Below are 21,671 nucleotides of genomic sequence, written 5' to 3' on the forward strand. Positions count from 1 at the left end.
GACACATGTGTATTTGCAAGATTAATATGGGAAGACATTTAATTAAAACAATAAATATCACCTCAAATTGTTAGATACATCTTTTGTGACCTGACATTGCTCACACTGCAGTATTTATTCTGCTGGAAAAATAACCAATCATTAAAAATGTGAATTTGTGAATAAAAATATAAACAAACAAGCAAGCAGGAAAGGTCTTACTCAAAAGTATTCCTCAGAGCATCCTATTATTTGGAGTGAAGCGTTTTGATCTCAGGCCAACTTATGAGCTAGTCACTTCAGAGAATTTAAGGAAGTTTTATTGGTATAAAATTCGTGTAAGATAAAGGTCAACCTATTCCATTTTAACGAGTGAAGCGAGATTATTTACCACTCAGTTATAGACCTGCAGTAAGTGCGTTCTGCACTTCATCCACCGGGAGAAACAGAAAAAATAAGAAGACACAACCCTTGTTTCCTGGAAAAAAACCAAGACTGCCACTGGGGACTTTCTCACAATCACACTAATAAAACATTTAAAGAAACATCAGCCACTCAGAGCTTATCAGATAATTCGACCGATTGTCACGTAGGACTTGATGATGAGAGATGCTGAGCAAAGTGCAAAGATCCTCAAGTGAATGCTGCAAGAAAGTTGCATCCTCCCACATAAATGCAGCCTCTGCTCTAGAAGTTGGGAGATGCCAGATCCTTAAAAGATCAAGTCATAGGAAGATTTGGAAATCTCAGTCTAAACATTCTCATTTAAAAACATTCCTTTAAAATATTTGTTGTTCAATGAGGGTAAGTAAATTCCATTCATTTCTCCATGTTGTTGCCCATTTAATGAGGCAGAAAAGCATTTTATTACTCCCATCTGATGAATATACAAGCACCAAAACCCAAAGCTGAACAGTGAAACAAACAGTAAATTATTTTCAAACCTCCTCTTTCTGTGTTTTTTTTTTGTTTTTTTAATTTTTTTTCTAGCAGTTACTGCCATCAATCTTTTTAGTTTTGCAGCAACAGATTCAAGAGAAACTTCCTTTTAAACTTTGTAGACGTTTAAACTGAAAGGATTAACAGAAGAAATCACTTTTACCTAAGCCAAATCCATGCAGTGTAAGGTCCCATGAAACTTGGTAAACTGAAATAAACTTTTCCTCCAAATGCCTTCTCTGAAATTCTTGAATGATCGCCTATGGATGAACTGGAACAAATCTGGAAAGGTTTGAACTGAAACACAGCTAATCCAAAAGACAGCTTAGCTTCCTACAGAGGAGTAAAGGATCAAAAAGGGATTTTGGTGGACAATGCATTGTTACTGTGAATTATGCAGTGAGCTGAAATGACACTGGAATAGTCATCAAAGTTCCTAAGAACTGCTCTCTTCCAGATGAGCTAACAGAGCAGCTCTGTGCTCTGAGGTTAACTGAAATAAAATCTAACAGTGCTGTGAAATACATTTGCTGTATTTGACTTTCAGAAGTTAGAGATGATTTTGCTGACCCAACTGGTGGCAACAGCTCTGTTTCACACCACTATCTCCATGAAGATGGACACAAAGCTTTACCTAAAACACATACGACAAGGGTTAACCTTTGCAAACATACTTTAAGAAATCAAGAGGCGCTGATCTGAAATCTACAAAATCATTCACTGAGTTTTCAAATATCATCATTAGGAAGGAGTCATCATCCAGCAGTGTTTCAATAACAGGCTTAGAGGATATGTGACTGTAAAAGCAGTCAGCCCTGAGATTAAAGACCGTGAAGGTCCTTCCCAGCCTGATGGAATTAAAAGAAGATCCTACAGTTGAAGAGGCTTACTGCTGTAAAGAATGAACCTCATTTCACTTTATCTATAACATGATTGTGTGTCATTTTTAGGACCCATATATTTTTTAGGTACAGTGCTAATATTAATTATTGATTGGAGCTAGAAGTGTCAGCTCTCAATGGGCATAATTATACAGGTCAGACTGTGAATTAATAAATATACATTCTTTTAAGTGAGTTAGTATGCAGCAGAGGGCTTTATTTTCCATTATCAATAACTGATTTAGAATTTTAAAGAATTGTTCTCACTGTATTTTTTGAGAGGAAAAAGGAATTTTCTACCTTAAGGCTACACTGTCCTCATTCAGATGAAAGACCACAGAGACATAACACCATGTGGCCATGGTGCAACACGCACCACGTGGCAGGCCTTGGCTACACTGGTGTTGAGAGCAGCAGGAGTGCGAGCAGAAACACGAACATGAGCTACAAAACCAGGAAGTGCATGAGCTGCACTGCCCTTGACAGCTCTGGCACTAAGAACATGGTTCACCGATGCTCACAGAGTTTACTTAATGCAATGGGAGCTGGGACTGACTTGAAGAGCAGAGGAGTCTGAGCTACCATGTTGGTATTCAAGTGTAACTCTAGCACATGAGTCTCAATAGCAAAAGTCTCACTGATTTCAATTAAAGGAGGCTTGGGTCTATTTACTGTAACTCAGTCAATTCTTGGAAAAATAATTAATTCCTTGTCATGCCTCATGTGTATTGATTTTTGTAATTACAATGAGATTGGAGGCAAGGGGGGGAGGAAGGAAACACACCTGATTTATGTTTAATGTGATGCACAGGCTGTCAAGGACAAAAATTGAGATGCATAGCCATCCTCAACAAACTCTGTTGTGCTTAGGTAGGGAGTGGCAGTCACACTATAAAGAAGAATCTAAAATTGCACACTAATGTGCAGAGTTCAGTACTGTGGCATAAAGAACTGTTTCTATGGCACCTCCATAGTATGTAGAAGAGATACTTAAGGGGAAGAAGATACAGAGAGCACAAGCTTAACGTGAATTAATGACTAAGAAAAGAAAACAAAGAATTAAAATAGAGGAGAAAAAAAAACAACAAGCTGTTGCTGATAATAATGTACCAGGTAGATAATGCACATATAAAAAAAAAGGAGAAAAGAAAAAGCATATGGCTTTGCTTGGCAATTTTGCTGTTAGGAAAAAGACAGTAGTATGACAGCATTTGAACTTCATTTCCACTGTGTGTTCACCAGAATGGCACTCAGGTTTATTTTTTTTTAGCCTATTTGACTTCTTCGTAATGTTTCTCCTTTTCTAAACATGGTTGTGTGAATGGCTGCCTTGTTTCTACACACACACAAGAAGATTTGATGACATTATTCAATAGTGACAACAATAAAATGGTGACAATACTTATAAAGATACTCCAATTACTCACAAAGACACAGTAAGACATTTAGGGATCATTAAAGTCAGTACCACACTGATGTCAGCAGGACCACAACTTGAAGAATTATTTCCATACTTTTGCCTAATATAAGCTGCTCTCCAATTCTTCCAAGAGAAAAAAAAAGCTATCTTTTATATAACAACCCAGCAGATGAAGGTTAAAAAACAGTCTCACATCTAAAGATTAGAAAGAAATTATATATGTGTGATGGAGAGGCAGAGTTTCAGAATTTGAATCAGTTCTGAGTTCAGTACTTTCATCTAACAACATGGTATTTTAAAATTAAACAGAAAGTGAGCTGCCTGCCTCCAGTGTGGGGGACTGATTTGCATCAAGTTTGGGCAGTATCTTTAAGCTGTGGTGTTAAAAGTCAGCACTCTAAAGCAAGTTTTCCTCTGGTGACCTACACACACCGTGACAAAAGAGGCTGCAAATTCATACTTAAAAAAGAAAAAGAAATAAATTATCTCGCTAGTATGGCAGTCTGTTGCCAACACTTTCTGAAATGAAACTATGTTCTTCCCAGCTTTGACAGAGCCCTGTGCACAAAGTCATAGCACAACAAACTCTGAGTCAGTAATAAATAACCACAAGACAGTGATTGATGATGGCAAGCCTGTCTCCAATGGAATTATTGTAACAATACTAAAAATTCTTTCCCTCATATTTAACGTTTTGTTTAGGGGTTGTTGATACTGCCAGAAAACCCTTTTGACACAGCTAGCATAAATTGTAGTGGGTGTTTCAACACTGAAGCATGCAAGTCCAGCCTATTAAAAAAGCTGTCCCTGGACAGGTTGTTGTATGCACAAAATACACTGGTGGTTCTCAGCTGGGAATGCATTTGATCTATTCTATATTGCATGCCCTGTCACTAGGGAAGCTTATGAGGCAGATATGGATATGAAATATGAAGAGGAAGAAGAAAAATAAAAACTTAATAAAATGAGTAATTATGTTTGGCCTAAATCCTCTTGTGCCAACGAACAGCACAAACCATCATAAATTCAGTGAAGTCTGCTCACTTCAGTAGGTGGGAAAGGGAAGAAAAAAAAAAGCAGCCAGGCCCTGTTAGGCACAATACAGGACAGGATTTACTCTGGAGAAACTGAGAGCACTATGAGGAGTGCTGGTTGCTGCAGTGCTGTAACTGATGGCCAGATGCAGGGGAAGACAAGGGATCTGGATCCGCTCTGTGCCATGATCTAATGCTTGGCACACAGACAGCTGAGGAGTTTAATGCTACTAGTCCACCATAACCTTTCAAATTGCAACCCAAGTCCTGAGCAACTCATTTTCAGTGCAGATTTGCTATTCATGAGTGAATCAATAAGTTAAAAAAAAAATCAAATTAAAAAAAAAAGAGGATGCACATAGAAGTAACTGTGTTCAAGTATTTGTGAAGTACTAAGAGGTTATTCTTGGAAATAAATACATTCAGCATTTAAATTCTGTTTTTCTTAGTTCACATTCCTGAAAAGCTCACAACCCTGTAACATCAAATACAAACCATAATATTCTGCTTGTTTCTTAGACCCAGATGCCCATAACATTGATAAGCTCCAGGCAACTTATGGATGGTTTTTAAAATGAGAGCGGGAAATCAGAAACGCAAACATTTTAATTTTTCTAAGTTGTTGTTAAACTTCTAGCTATGCAGACCTTTGCCTAGTTTATTCTCTTGATAATTCACAGAAATGACATGCCAACACTGATTAGATGACACCCAATACTAATATCCAAGTTGTAATACAAACACGTAAACATTAGGACTGTGGACACAGACAAGAAATTATAGTGAAGCCTAGAACACACACTTAAGCAAGTGCAGAGATAATGAAAACAGAGATTACACAATGGTCTGTGAAGAATCATACTTGGATATGAGCTCTGCTGAAAACAGGTCTCTGTGTGACAGCCTGATTATACAGTTACCTACTCTCACTGCAGAAATATCATGTACAAGAGAAGGCTTTAAACTCTCTCCACTGAAGACAACAGCAAAACTACCACCAACTTCACTAGGAGCAGGAGTCAGCCCACAGTGCTTTGGATCACAGCCCGTATTTCAGAACAGTGCATGCAGATAATGCATCTGTACAAACTGAAATAAGGGAAATCCAGCAAGCAATATAGAATATTAGGAACTAATTTATGAAAACTCTGTTTTCCACAAAGATACATCAATTATTACAAATATCTGAGGCAAGTATGCTAAAAAGATATCTCTTTTTCTTTTCAATGTAAACTGTGTTTTGTTTTTGTACTGCTAAAGTACATTGGGGGAAGGGCACACTCTGCTGGTCAGAAGCACCATTTACACCCAAAGCTTTTCATAAGTACTGAAAAATAAACCCCATTTTACAACATCTGGCTTGTAGTGGTGCTCCTCACTAGGCTGCTATTTGATTTACCTTTCTTTAATCCTGAGTATTAAAAGAAAATAGCCACAGTGTTATGTACGGATTGTTTAAATATCAACTTAAATGCTATATAGAATACTTCATTTCCTGAAGAATACTTTTATGACATTGTTTAAAACTCTTTACCTTGGGCTTTTCATCCAGTATTTGCTGACGGATCTCCTTATGTTTTTCTATCAGTTTCTCCTGTCTTTTACTCTGAGCATCTTCTAGCTACAAGAAAACATCAGAGAATCATTTCAGACACTGCATACCCTCTCCTTCTCACCCCTTCTCTAGCAGTAGTTTGTATTACTTCGCTTCAGCTCTTAAAGAAGAAAAATCCTACAGCCCTAAATGAACACACTGACAAATTTTGGGCCTCATTTAATACAGTGCTCAAGTATATGCCTAATTGCAATAAGCATTAAGCATACTTCACTTGCTAATTCTTTATGTTGTTCCCTGAATCAAAGCCTCTGTAAGAAAAATGGGCCAGCTTTTGAATTTAACTCTCTCTGTAATAAAATTAAGAGAATATTTAATAGTGGCATAAGTTTCATTATAACTTCCCACATCAATACACTGCTGTTCATACTGTCAGCCCAGTGTAAAACATGTACAGCTACCACCTGTAACGAAATTCCACAACTTCTATTTACAGTGCTCTCAGAATACTTTGTGTATTTCAGTAAATGTACAAGCATACCTGAGCTTAAAATATACTCTACAATTAACTGGTTATTGACTTTGAAAGTTCTGTATGCAATCTTTACATTCATGAAACAGAACAAAAATTCCAGAAAATAAAAACATTTCTCAGTATCTGAAAGAAACCATGGAATATATTTTCCATGCATAAACACTGGATATCCAAAGATCAAATTACAACTTTATTAAAATATGTCCTCATTACTTCCTCCTGACCCTAAACACTAACACTTACAAAGATATATCTGTAATTATGGTTTTTCTTTGACTGGAATGTCAATAGAAGTCTATAGTGCATCTATTAAAAACCTGCACCAGTGGAGTGTTTACACAGAAGCTTGGAATTTGTAGTGTAAAATAGAACCTAAAACATGATGCAGCCATAATGAAAAATAAACATAGAGCTTAACATACCCTTTTTATGTATTGCACCACCTCCTGGATATATGATCGAATCATTTCAGTCTTCTCTCTAGGAAGAAGCAATCAACAAGTTACTTTAGTCCATAAGATCACGTCAATATATTTGAATCCCCCCAGCTTCCTTCAATATGAGTTAGGCAATGTTTTGAACGTATGAGTCTTGACATTTTGCAATTTCCTAGCTGTGCTCTTACAGCAGGCTTCATCACTGTTGTATGAAGGGCTTCAACTTCCCCACGACGTACTGCAGCAACACCTCTGCTCTTTCATGTTAGTTTTTTTCCTATAGGGTAGTGCCATATCTTCAAGGTGATGGCAGCATTTGTTAAGCCCCAATTGTCAGTCCAGGGAAGTGCACGACTCTCAGTAGATGCATACTGCCACATTGTGGCACTTAGTATAGCAGTGAAATAAACTGTCAGTGTGTAGATGCTACTGCTGTTGAAGGACTCAACCTTGGTCACCAGCTTTGCCATGTAAACTACAAAAAGCTGAACTTGAAAGAACTACTTAAAACTGACTCAGTGAGACAGCTATTAGGTAAATTTTGGTCAAAGACAAAATCCCACAAAAGGATACATGCACATAAAGTACAATTTGGGGATACTTGATCAGATTCAGGACAGTGCTCTAAAATCTAATTACCTCATACTGAATTGCAATTTATTCCAGTGGCATTAAAATCTGATGGTTCAAACTAGTGACACAACCCCTGGTCATGTGTGGAATTAGAAAAAATAATTAAGAACAATTAACATAATGTTTTCTCTCTCTGTATTTTCTTTTCCTTCAAATTATCATAAGAAAAGCTTTAATTAAGCAACAGTCCAGCATGGGTGACTCAGATGGGATTCACCAGAATCTCCCTACTCCCTGCCCAACTGCAAAAGTGAGGACAAATTGCATCACATAGCAGAGGAAAGCTAAGTTTCCCATGTCACTCCCATCTTACCTTTCCCAAGGGCTCTCTGAAAAGTCTGGAAGAAGAAAGAGCTTGGGAAAGAGGAGGAAAAAATAGAAATGGAAACAAAAATGAATTTTCACTTGTCTGTTTCTGAGCCTTTCTCACTAGTCTCATTAACCTCTCAGCTAGCAAATAATTTTCTACTGCAACTGATTTTACTGCTAAAATATTTTTGTAATGACTACATTTTTCTTGTATGATTTCATGCTATTTTATCAGCTCTAACTATATTATTTCTCCTTTTTTTCAAAATCAATTATTCTCATTTTATTGTCATTTTTATAAGGTATTTCAAAATTCAATGATTCTTAAATTATCTGATGCAGTTTATTGTATGAACTTGTGTGACCTTCTTCTACTGTTACCAAATACATAGAGTCTATGAAGACGCTCAAAAATCCATATAAATAAAGAAAAAGATTTTTTTACAAATACATTAACAGTAAGAGGAAGGCTAGGGAGAATCTCCATCCTTTACTGGATGTGGTGGGGAACGTAACCACTGAGGATAAGGAAAAGGCTGAGGTTCTTAATGTCTTCTTTGCATCTCTCTTTAAAAGATACTGCTCCCTAATCTTGGGATGGAAAGCAGAATAAACCCCCACAATTCAGGTGGAAACACAGAGATCTGCTACTCCACTTGGACTATCACAAGTTCATAGGGCCATGGGCGCTGAGGCAGTTGGCAGAGGTGATTGCCAAGCCACTTCCCACCATCTGTCAACAGTCCTGGGTCAACCAGAGAGGTCCCAGAGGATTGGTGGCTGTAAGACTGTGTAGGAGAAATGGACCTGGGGTGGTATTGGTTGACGCTCAGCTAAACAGGAGCCAGCAGTGTACCCAGGAGGCAAAGAAAGCCAATGGCATCCTTTCTTCTGTAAGAAATAGTGTTGCCAGCAGGAGCAGAGAGGTAATTACCTCTTTGTACCAAGCTCTGATCAGGCTGTATCTCAAGTACTGTGTTCAGTTTTGGGCCCCTTACTACCAGAAAGTCACTGAGGCCCTGGAACATGTCCAGAGAAGAGCAATGAAGCTGTGAAGGGTCTGGAGCACAGGTCTGATGGGGAACACGGCTGAGGGAACTGGGATTGCTCAGTCTGGAGAAGAGGAGGCTCAGAGGAGACTCTCTACAACTGCCTGAAAGGAAGGTTTGGTGAGGGGGGGTCGGCCTCTTCTCCCACAGAACTAGCTATAGAACTAGAGGGAATGGCCTCAAATTGTGCCAGGGGAGGATCAGGTTGGTTATTAGGAAAAACTTATTCTCTGAAAAGAATGGTCAGGTTCTGCAATGGGCTGCTCAGGAAGGTGGTTGAACTCTGGAGGTGTTCAAGAAACATTTAGATATGGTACTTAGGGACATGGTTTAGTGGGGAAACATTGGTGGTGGGTGGATGGTTGGACTGGAGGATCTTGGAGGTCTTTTCCAAACTTAAAGATTCTTTGAAATTTTAACTCAAGTTCTTAAGTGTTACTAAAATAAAGATTGATAACAAAGAATATCCCAGCAAACAGGCAAATGTCCCATTTTCTTTCTGAGCAGCTTGTCAAAACAAATGAATTAGGACAAACAAACCTAGATACCATGCCCTTGGGAAGGATATGACCAACTTGTGTAATCTGTATTGCCTGGTGGTGCATAAATTAAAATTAGTGTTACTGTCGCTGTTCACAGAAACGACACCCTTAGAGCTCAGTTCAACAGAATAAACTGCACACAGCAAAAACTGTCACTAGGGGAGAGCCAACACTGCATCTGAGGGGAATTTACCACAAAGTTAGCAAACCTTCCAGTGTATTACTACTATTTCTCACAGATAGTAGCTTTAAGATGGCTAAGAAGATAAATAAGAAATAAAAACTTAGTTAAGGTAAGATCAATCCCTTCAGAAACTGAATTCCTAAGTCTATTTAGAGTCATACACAGGGGAAAAGTATTTGGATTAACAGCATCTTGGTGCATCACTCCATCAAGCCACTCAGAGGCATGTTCCCACGCCATACCTCAGCACCTTTGCGGATTACCCAGGCTTTCAATGCTGGTATAACAGGAGATTAGATTGGCCCCATGAAATCAAACTAGCATCAGCAGAAGTAAGGCAGACTCCAATGCTCTGGTGAGGTATTGCAGTCTGACTAAAAGCTGGCTTGGATTTAGAGTTGAGACTTTTCACTGATATTTACAGTTGTGAAAAATCTTGCATTTTCCCACAATGTAAGGATATGGATGTTGGAATACACTTACTCTTCCATTTGATTTTTATCCTTGGATTTTGCTTCTGTGATCTTCTCCTGCCTCTTCTTGTCCATTTTTTTCTTCAGTTCTTTCTTTTCCCTAAAGCATAAACAATAAAATTAGTTTCAAAACTAACCTAAACGAAAAGCACAAAGAGATGTAATCAATTATAAGGGGAATAGCACCTTACTTTTCACATGTTTCTTTCAGTTTCTTTAGCTGGCTGTTCTGACATTCCTCTGCTACATCTGTCAACTTCTGAATAAGCTAAAAAAAGAATTCCAAGAAAGAGAAATATGCATTTTCAGCTAAACATTATACATGCATCTATGTTTCCTCAGAAGACTGTTCTAGTCATGTGAGCCAGATGGATCAGAAAATGCATAGTAATGTCTACCTAGTCTCATTCAGCTCTTCTCTCCTTAGATAAAAGAAGAAAAACACTGAGAACAGGCTCTGCTTTAAAATAAATCAGAATCTCTCATCTGCAAGGCAGATTTTATATGGAACAAACATTAATTCCAGCAGAGCTCAGAGATAAAACCATCTGAATATTTTGTGTTAAAAATTGAATTCATCACAATACTACCTAACTGGATAATGTAGAAAATGGGACTTGGCTTTGGTAACTACCATTTCCCATTTTGGAAGGAGAAATTAACTAACTATGTGGGCTCATAGTGTAGTTGTTTTTTGGTTTTTGTTTTTTTTTTTTTAAATAAAAACTGAAAACCCTGTGATTCGGCCAACAGTTACTGGAATGTTGAATGTTACTTGAATGGGGACTCTCTCCCTGCAGCACAGGTAACCATGTCTGTGCACCTACACCGGAGCTGCTCCTGCTGGGTAATACTGAAATGGCTCACATATAACTGATGATAAACAGAGCACCACTTGGGAGTGTCAGCTTCAAGCTATGATCCCTGGGAATGGATCTGTGAGACGGCCTTGCTGAGCTATTGCCAGGCATATCACTCCTCTGACCTGCTTTTTGGATGGCAGGACAGAGCAGACAAATTGCTTCACACAACAGCAATGAGGTAAAACATTGCATAATAGAAGAAAAGTGTGAGATAGAATTGTCTGGAGCTGAAGAACAGTTTATGCTCTCACAACAATCTTTTAAAATGTTCTCTTCTGCCTGAGAATATCCATCAGCAATAGCTGCCATCTGTCCAGGCTCCTCTACTGCAACTGAGATGACTATGATCTTGCTGTAGTTGTCAGCCAAATTCCAGCTGTAAAAACACAAGCTCGCTTAAACTAATGCATGAAAACTATTTCTTCACCATATACAGATTATGTTCTGCATCCCCTTGAAGCATTCATCTGCAGCAGGAATGCTCTTTGGCATAACTTTATGCCCTGGGGAGTGTTTGAAACTATTTTCATTTATTTATTTCATGGTGTTCCCACTTATTTTCCAGCTAACCCTGCCTTTTTTAGTGTTGTACATTGAAAAAAAAAAGTGGCAGAATAAAATGGGAACACCATCCAAAAGCTGCAATAAATTGAGACTTGCATAACTCAAGGTAGGCACTCAGTTCCACAGTAGTACTAACAAACATGTTACCTTCCCACCTGTTATCCAAGACCATCCAAATATATTAGAAGTCTTGGTGACAAAGTGACACAACAACTCCTTGGAGTTGCAGTGGATCACAAGGAAATCAAGTTCTGAAATGGAATCTAAGCAACAGTAAGCCCCACTATGTTCTAACATCACGCTGGTTTCATTACTAACCCAGAGACTGCTAAAGAAAAGCAGAGGCTGTAACAAACGTACCAGCTTAATGTGCTCTCGCTTCTGGTACTTCTCACTGTAATACTGCTCCTGTCGGAGGTTTAGCAGCTGCTGCTGTTGCTTTTCCTTCAGCTCAACTAGCTTCTGGGTCATTTCAGAGTCAAGGGCAGCCAATTCTTGTTCGATAGTTGATGAACCATGGTCTGGGCTGCCTGTCTCAGATCTGTGAAGACACACATACACACTTTCTTTAAGTCACTATGCCTGTTCTGCCCCATATTTAAAACTTGTCTTTCATCTGGCAACATGCAGTTCATCTGTTAAGTTTCTGGGCATCACATGCAGGATAGACAATGGTTTTAGCTGTGGTGAATCCTCTAATTTAACCTTTTAGGGAAAAACAGTGTTGTCCGCTAATGGCACGTGTACTGCTTTTAAGCCTCACACTACAAACCTGCCATGGTGGGGCGAACCGGGCTTAGTATAAATGAGCTATAAATACAACTGCCAAGATTTCCCACATAAACATTTGACAACAGACTTGTTTATCCACTTCCAGGCACCTAACTTGAATTTCAAAGCTCCACAGTCGTCAGTAAAAATGGTGAACGTTAAGTATTTTGAAAACAGTCATCCTTGCATATGCTTAGCAATAAATTTAAGAGCATAACTTCGCATCTGCATTTACAAAAAAGCTTAAAATGGTTAGGAGCATTCCTTTATTTAGTATTTTCTCCCCCCTTCAGGAAATGCCATGCATAGCACACGCAGAGAAAAAGTGCTCTATGGACTTCTGACTTCAGGAGGGAAATTAACATCCCAGTGGGGAATAAACCTCAGAAAGGCAACAGATAAGAGCAAAGAAAAAATGTATGGAAAAAAATAAAAAGCCAACACTAAGAACTAGGTTGCTGGTTGCTTTTTGTTTTTTTTTTTTCTTAAGCCAGAAGGAAAGATAGATGTAATGGTGAAAGGAGACAAGATGACACTGAATTGCTCAAGGCAAAAATAAACAGCAGAAGCAGTATCACTCTCAGGCCAGCAGTAAACTAAACCCAAGAAAAACATTCTTAAAAAATATGATGATGTTGTGTCTCTGCTTGGCTGCTGAGTTTACTGCTGTACTCAGGTGTTAAATGAGTTGCCTGGGAAACCTGAGGAACAGTGCACGAGATGGACAAAACAGCTGAACTTTGAACAGGAGGCACTGACTGATAAAAATGAGTTTGCTGCTCAGACATTTGCAAACACTACTGCTCAGTGAACTTGCTGTACATGCTGCTTGTCTCCTCTTCTAGGTTCAAGTTTGCAGTGGCTGTCAATTAGCATAACTTCAGCTGAAACAATGTGAAGCTGTTTCCACCGATCTGAGGACACAGACCAAGGTAGCCTATCTGTATTTCTTATATTGTTATTGTGTTTGAATCTTCTGCTAAGAGGTTAAGTGATACCAGTTTGGTAGGTAGGGGATAATTTACACACAGGCCACAAGACGGCACTGATATATATTAATCATCAATTATGCTGTTACACTGTATATTTTCAAGTTGATGTTTCTCTTGTATTTTTGGGTAAAAAAAAAACCTGGCTAGTCTCTAAAAGCTGGCTAAAATACTAAGACTGTCTTTTAAGGGACAGGAGTATTAAATAGAAACTTCAGAGCTGCACCAGTATAATACTTGTGTTTGTGTTCTATAAATAGTTCAGCTGTCCTATAAAGGCTTGACTAAATCTTGGCCCAATTTTAGGCATGGGCACAAAGCATTGATTACTTCTGATCAGAGACAACATACATGCATGGAAATCTGGCACAGGAATTCCTTATGAAGTAACTATTTGCACTTCACAGTTAGAGGTAAACAGCTATAGTTATTTAAAATAGTAAAAACTGCCTTTTTCCTTGTGAGACTAAAAAGTCTTCTGCTTGAGATAATAAACACTGCAAGTCTGAAACGCCCTAAATACATTCTCCTGCTCTTTAAAAATTCAACATCAGATTTTTTTAAGCTTCTGATATCTCAGTATCTGCACATAAAACTACACATCTTTGAAATCACTGTGACAGCTCCCCATAACAGACTGCAGTACTTTACTGCCCGATACCATGAATGATTTATGGTCACATCATAACAAAATAAAAAAACAAAATCCTTTCTAGTCAAAGACAGATGAGTCATTCTATTTATTCAGTTTGTTTCTCTGCTTAAAATTGAATAGAATATGCCAGAGGAAAAAAGGAACATGATATCATTTTGTCTTCCACTACCTGTCACACAAATTGATGATGGAAAATACAGCAAATAAATATCACTGTGTATGCAGTTGGCAGCCAGTCTTTAAGGTATTAAATGAGTAAGCTCCTTTCTAGGGACAAGTTATGGCCTGAATCACAGTTGCTTACAATTAGAGTACAACCCTAGTAACCAGAGCATGCTTGCACATTTTTCTTTAATGGTCTCCTACCAAAAGCAACAAGTAATTTCATTAACACTTGTTCAATGTCTTCATGTTTAAGAACTGCAGCTATTTCAATTCTATGCAAAAGTTAAAGGGCTTCTTTTCCTTTAATTACTTTAAAAAATAGATTGTGCTAGACTGAGAATGATGCACTCATGCGAGGAAGACAAATTTAGGATGGTATCCTTATCTGACTGTCATTCAGTTTTAACAGTATTAGACACTGGTGGTACCAGCACGTGCATTTGTTTTGCCAATAGTTAAGAATGCACTTTAGCAACACATAGTTCCTTATGATGTGAATAAGAGAAAAACTGTGGAAAGATTAATGAGTCCCACCAGTCTTTGCATTTCAAACTGATGATCACAAATACAACTCTCCTTTTATTACCTAAGGAAGTAATATAAATTGATATAGGCACACCCAAAGATATATGGCAATGAGAGACTGAGAATGAGAGACAGAACAGGAGTGTGCATGCAGAAGCAAAGCCAAGCAATCAGTAAGATATTCCCATCAATCACCATGTAAACCATGGACAAATGCTACTGTCAAATATTTCTTTCACCTAACTATAGCTCTGATCCTTTTTATTGCAGCATCATTTTTTCCCAAGGTTCTAACATGGAGATAATTTTCCTCATTTAAAAATTCAGAATATTTGCTCTAATCACAAATAACTCTTGGGTCTTGCTCCATCACACCTGGCAGCACGCTATGGCTGCCTAGAGGAAATCAGTTGCTCGGTATCAGTAAGATGACTGCGTGCTGGCTGCAAAACTTTCTTGCTTGAAAAAAGAGCTACATTATGAAGCTGCATTATAAGATGTGGGGCAAAAGTTTCAGACATGAACCTGATTTCAATCAGTATTGAACAGATATTCCTCCTAAAACAGGTCAGAATTGAGGATGATGGGGTGCTCTGATTAAATGTGCTACACTTCATTTGATTAGGAATGTAAAATACATTCTCCAGTTAGGTTTCAGTTCTTTCACACTGTGGTCTGGTTCCTAAACTGCCCCAGTGTGCAGGGGAAGCCCAATCTCACCATTTGTGATTAAATTCCCCACCGAGCTACTGGCTGCTGTTGCCAGTACAGCTGAATGACTGATCCATAGCAGAGGTCTAAGAAAAATTCTAAGATAAATATCATATGATCTTGTTTATGAGAAAAGAGGTTTAAAATTGTGAACAACAGATAAGTGACTTTTGGCAGAGAAGCAGGGTATCAGAGAGGGCTTTTTATCTGATAATTTTTGCATCAAAGAACCTGACACCATTTTATCCGCAAATCTTCTGGCTTGATTTTATCTACAAAGCTTCTGACTTGACTTCTTCTGTGCTCTTAAGAGTCACCTCTGTATTAATAGCCTATCAGAAAAAAAGGAAAACTGCATTTACCTTTTCTTACTGTCTCTTTTTGCTGTTTTTTCTAAAACTGCTCTTCGTCGCAGATAGTCATTTTGGATTTCATTATACTTTGCAGTGTGTTCTTTGATAAGATCAGTGGTTTTCTTGTGGTGCCTTTTAACAAGGTCCTTCATTTCTTTGTAGTGCTTCTTCTGAAGCTTAACAAATGACTTCTGTTGTTTTAGCTCTTCAATAGTCTGTGCTTCCACTTCTACAACGACAATAACAAAAGCAACTTCAATTTCCTAATAACATATGATTTTAATCAGAGAACGCAGAAATCACCATCAGTCAGAATGAAAAAAAAGAATGCTTGTTTTACTGCTGGCAAGTGAATTGTGCTAGCTTAAACTAACTTCTGAAAAGAAGTTAACCAGTCTGAAAATACTTTGAGAAACTCAATTAAGAGTGGTGAGTTAATGACCAACATGGACCAGCAAAATAAAAACCACTTACTTTCTCAGCCCCTTCAGAGGCGAAAGATTCCCATCAGTCTAACATGTAATTATACCACCTCACACAAACACCATTACTGTCCCTTTTTGTAGGAACTGTACCAACACTTCACGCCTGCCTTCTCTCTGGATGGGTCACACAACATGATGAACTCCCTTCATAAACAGACTTCAGTTGCCTGTCCTTCTGCCTCAACCTGGGCACTGTTTTTGGGTAGCTGTCCTGGTATCGTCATGCAATTCTGGGAGTAACTTCAAAACTTCTGTCATGATGGAGACTCATGGCTAGTTGTCTGCCAGACCAACAAAGATCAGTAGGCAAATGCAATCCAGGGCTGTCACCCAGAATAACAGCTATCTTGGATGCCCTGCTCTGTGAACCCAGATCATGGTTCAAGTTCAATATCTGCTGGCACAACCTGCGCACGTTCACTCCATATCAGCAACAAAAATAGTGAAGAAGGGGAAGAAGTAAGAATAAAGAATCCTTTCCAGATCTCACAAAAGATCAAGTGTACAGAAATACAGGAAAATGAATATTAAAACACAAACAAACAAAAAAAGAGTTAGGAGATTTGTAATCTAAAATCTATTTCAAAGCTGAAGGACATGATTCCCAGTTTCACAGTTTGCTTAAACTAACAGGGTAATTTCAGTGATGTAAGAGTGATGAGACCACTGCAATGCTAGTGGAGATAAAATGGGTTCACTACTATTTACAATTTTCAGAGCAAAGTTAGCTTCTGTTTAGATAATAGCTTTGTTTCAGGTTGGTTTTTTTTTTTTGGGGGGGGAGGGGACCTAGGAGAATGCAACAATGGAATAATTCTTAAGAATTCAATCTAGGCAATCAACAGCGATCTCATGAAGCATGTGCTCAAACATTTAATATCACGGTAGCTGAGGAAGAAGCCATGGTATGTACATTTTCTATGAGTTTCTGCAGTCACAACCATCCAAAGGAATGTGTGAACTGGATGGCCAATTTCACGGAAAATATGCATCTCGTGGCAAAAAGTGTATCATTTGGACAGTGTAAACAATATATTTAATACCTGTGAGGACACTCTGAATAAGATCTTCTGTCTTTGCAGGTGCTTTCACCAAACCTAGAAGTAAAAGAGATGACTGATACCAATTCTTTTAAAACAACAGCTATTATTGTGTCACTTGATTGCATATTAAACTATGGTATGTGACACAGGACATACACTTACACAACTATGTATTAATTATTTGAGAAAAGAAACACAGAGAAAAACATCAGACTTGTTTCATTTATGAGGAGGAACAAGGCTATGAAATTTGCAGTCATTAAACTATGAAAACTGTGATTTAACATCCATTTATTATAGGAAATAAACAAACACAGAATGTATACCACAAAAGCAACTCTCAAACAGAAGATATTTCTGTATTTGAAGAAGATTGCCCCTAACAGACTGGAAAATTGTCCACCAACTTCATAAAAATAAAGCAAACATCAACAAAAAAGCACATCAAACAAGGATCACCACAGTCTCCCCTCAAAAAACAAAGTAAGAAAACACCAAATAAAACTTTGTTCTTGAAATGTAAAGCACATAAAAATTAATATCCAGATTTATTTTGAAAAGATTACTTTTAGTTTGCTTTACTTGTTTTGTTTCTTGATTCTTTTTTTACCTGGTGTTGGTTGGCTATGGACAACCTGAGTTGCTGGTTTCGGTGTAAGAGAGGCAGTGTGATTTACTCCATTTTCTGCTGGCGTTGGCCTAGGTTCACTGTTAGCTTCAGATGGTGCATCTCCGTGGTCCACCTGAAAATATATGAGTATTTACATTACTCGTTCCAACTAACAGACTTAAAAATTTCCAGATCTTGTTTAGCCTACTTTACGATTGTAAGAGACTATAAATGTTAAGTACAAATTACTTTTAACAGGAAAAAAAGGAAAAGAAAAGGGTAACTTTAAGAGCTGCAGTAGCCCAGGCAGTTCATTTTTGCAGGGTAAATTTCAAGAAGAAATAGAGCATGTATTATTCTTTAGAAGTATTTTAAGTGGGTATAACTCATCAGGGACATTTTTCAGTACAGTATATATTAACTGCACCAGATGTGAAATCTGTTTTTTATTGAAAAGCACTGTTCTCCGCTACAAAGCTTTTCTAGACATAATGGAGAAGGTGGCACAAAAATGCTACTTAGATTCTTGCTGTGAACAAAATGTGCATACAAAATTACACCAAAATTTCATATATCCACAGCACAATCATTATTCACTGCTTTTACAGCACAGAGACATACTTGCGACTCCCAAGATCTTACATTCTTGTAATTACACTCCAAGGATAATATGTAAACAGTACCTCCAACCCGCTGCATAAATTCACCTGTGGTATCCAAATATTTAAGCATTTTCTACAATCTTTCTAGTTTCCTAAAAGCCTAGGCTTACAGCATGCATTTTATTAAGCACTGAATATCTTACAATTCTCTTTGTGGCCCTCGGGTTAGTAAATGATAAGGTGAGCACCCAGCACCCAGCAAATAGAAGGTCACTGAAAGCATTTTTTCTTTTGAAATGGCCAAGCCCTGCTTTTTGCTGTCCCTGCAAGGGGCCAGTTGCCATGGTGTCTCAGAGTAGTCTTGGATTTGTTCTTTCAGCTGCTTCCATTTCAGTCATTGATGGTAATCACATTACATGCAAATGCAGGATACCACAGTTGGTGGGGTTTTTTTCCCCTCTTGATTACTCCACATTTGCAAAATATCAGCCTGCACTGCACCAACTGAGGCAAAACATATTTTGATCTCCTTTGTGCTGCTCCTGCTGAAGATTTCCTTCATCTTGGTCAGCACAACACAGTCTATATTGCACGAAAAATTCTGTCTCACCAGCTTATTTCTACCTAAGTCATAGCAGAGAGATTCTGTAGCCAGAAACATGATGCCATTGAAAACCAATGCCAAAAACTTTACTTCCTCAAAGCAGCAAGGACAAACATGACCTAGCCAACATTACTGACATTAGAGCAATGTGACTGGCAAAAGCTGCAGCTGTGACCAACACACAGAGACATGGTTATCCCCTCAATTCCCCTTAAAATACATTTCTCACAGAATGCGATCCATTAGTCTGACAAAAAAACAACCAAACAAAGCAGAACTATTGCTATAAGGATCATTAATATTTAACACACATAAAGCTAGGATTTCTATCTTCTGGCAAGTTAGCATCCTAAAAGTCACTGCATGGAAAATGGGTATTGTCATCTTCTAGATTTGTATGTGAAATGCTGCACTGCAGCTTGTTGAGAAACTGTTAATACAGCCTGTCAGTTTGGGACATAAAACAGCTGGTTTCAGAAACTAAAGCAGAAATGTGAGACAGGATCAGGAAGTGAATAAAGAGTGATTTTCACTGCATCAAGCAATCTAATCTCATTAAAAAGCACTTTCTCTTCTCATAATTCATCACACAGATTGGTAAAGTAAACATGATTTTCCCCTAGTGGAGAACATTACAGGCTCTTTCTAAAATATGATGCAGTCCAGCCTAAGAATTTATAGCTTTAATATTCACAGAAAATGGTTTGTGTTCCACATGTTACTATGTTTTTTGCAAGACAGTATGTTTACCAAGTAGAAAGATACATACTCATACAAGTACTTATTTATATGGGCTGTATTCTTATTTCTCCAGAGAAAAAGGGTTGCAATGTATTGGGTTTGGGAGATTCTCTTCTGGTACTGAGTACATCTGTGCTGCATTGGTGAATTAGGAGGACAGTACTGAAGTCAGTGTGCCTCTTTCTTGGCAAAATATAAGCAAGTCTCTCCATGAGAAGTGTCAGAGTAATTTAATTTCTACTACTGTACCTAGATCTGACCATTGTAATTTCCAAAACGATGCCTGAACTTTAAATAGTGACATCAGTATGCTACGTGCAGCCATTCCATAGAGATGTTCCTCTTTACTTTCCCCATCAAAACCTTTACTTTAACCAGAGAAGCCAATTGGACTGATTACACACATTTGATTTAGATCCAGGTAAAAAACCAAAAGCTTTTATTTCAACTCTGTTTTATGGGTAGAAATGACGAGTCCAGTATTGCTCCCATTGTCAGGCCTACTAACAAGCCCACGAGGCCTCTTAACTCCCTGATATCACAGCAGGAATTGCACACAGCCCCTCAGAAATTATGCAGCAGGGACAGACTTTTACTCAGACTTTTACTCTGGCCAGCTTCTCCCAGACCCCTAAACACTTCAACTCCCAGGACTGTGGGGATGAAAATACATTAACCAGTTACATCAATTTGTTAAAAAGCTGTGATTCGTTAATCCAAAAAAATCTACTAGCTGCAAATTTCTGCATTCTCCATGTCTGTAAAGGTCAGCAGGAAGGGGAAGAGGAAATTATCTTCACTATCTTATATGCTCATAAAAATTTGTCATGTATAAGAAGTATAGATAAATGTGCAAAATCCACACTGCAGGTATTGCAGTGCCTCTGTTCTGCCAAGTCCTGTCTAAGAAAGAACTGAAAAGCAAAGCTTAGAAGTCATGAACTGACCAGAAAGGTCAAGGTATGAATGTGTGTTACACTCATAATGGGAACACTACAAAACAAACATAGAACAGATGCTGCAAATGATAATTAACAGGCAGTATAGTCTGAAACTTAGAGAAAAGTGAACTTATTCATTCAGAACAATTCACTTTTAGATATCTTTTCTGACTACTGTTCTGTAAGAAGTCAGGGGAACTTCCTACCTAGCAAGATGCTGCTGAAACTTCTAGGTAGCAAATAAAAACCTTTCCACTTTCTTCTGACTTTCAGAAGAATGCAGCTCAGATACATAAATGTGAATGAGAAGAGGGGAAGGAATGTGGGGAGGGGAATATGTGCCTGGAGGCAGCACAGCTTTAGACACAAACACCGATAGTGTGTAGACTAGAAACTGCACTTAGGGAAATTGAATCCAGGTGTACTTACACATACATATCTGGCGAACATACTTGGAATTATTTAGCTATGTTGCCAGTGGGTGTGCTTATCATTATTAATCAATGTGGTTCTTGTGGGCAAGTGCAAGTAAACTAAGCAGACAGGCCTGCAGCTGACTGCTGAAGAAAATGTTTCATCAGATATGTTCAGGCTACTCAGGATTTCCAAGCATGGCCCAGCTGTCAAATATCTTATCTAGAATCACAGTTTATAAATAGATAGTAACAATGGTATGCTTAAATTGCCATTTTGAGTGGCAATTTTTTACCTGTCCATTTCTACCACATCTGATTGAATGGTTATACATTTTTAGTAAGTGCACCACTGCAATCACTACAGTTTTCTTCTAAAAAATATTTCTCTGCTATTCTGCAACAAGCTCCTTTATCCCAAAGGCTTTGAAACTCCTTGACACATGGTAACACTACCTAAGCACTATAACTCGGCTTTCCATCTTTGCACTTGCTTAAGAAGATACCCTGTGATAGAATTTTTCTAACAAACCAGCCTATACAGACCAAAGAAATCCAGACTTTTTTCAGAAGTAAATATGACCTCTAAGATATTTAAAGGATTATGTTAAAAAAAGACTTTGCTATTAAAATAGAATCTCATGTGTAGAGCGTCCTAGATAACTA

At 38.1% G+C, this 21,671-nt stretch overlaps 1 protein-coding gene across 4 annotated transcripts in view; it reads right to left on the minus strand.

Annotated features, from left to right (window-relative positions):
- The window catches only part of PLCB1 (phospholipase C beta 1), a 367,244-nt gene that overhangs the window by 56,637 nt on the left and 288,936 nt on the right, over positions 1–21,671 (minus strand). For all 4 annotated transcript variants that reach the window (XM_065738851.1, XM_065738058.1, XM_065740515.1 and 1 more), the window contains exons 24-31: positions 17,705–17,837; positions 17,095–17,148; positions 15,576–15,795; positions 11,758–11,938; positions 10,162–10,238; positions 9,981–10,070; positions 6,766–6,823; positions 5,788–5,874 (exon numbers count right to left, since the gene is read on the minus strand). In XM_065738851.1, the coding sequence (XP_065594923.1) occupies positions 5,788–5,874; positions 6,766–6,823; positions 9,981–10,070; positions 10,162–10,238; positions 11,758–11,938; positions 15,576–15,795; positions 17,095–17,148; positions 17,705–17,837 (900 nt within the window). The remainder of the gene's footprint in view (positions 1–5,787; positions 5,875–6,765; positions 6,824–9,980; positions 10,071–10,161; positions 10,239–11,757; positions 11,939–15,575; positions 15,796–17,094; positions 17,149–17,704; positions 17,838–21,671) is intronic.

The sequence above is a fragment of the Cyrtonyx montezumae genome, unplaced genomic scaffold (genome assembly GCF_038088225.1).
Source record: "Cyrtonyx montezumae isolate F1298 unplaced genomic scaffold, pur_monq_1.0 scaffold_0, whole genome shotgun sequence".
In the NCBI taxonomy this organism is placed as follows: domain Eukaryota; kingdom Metazoa; phylum Chordata; class Aves; order Galliformes; family Odontophoridae; genus Cyrtonyx; species Cyrtonyx montezumae.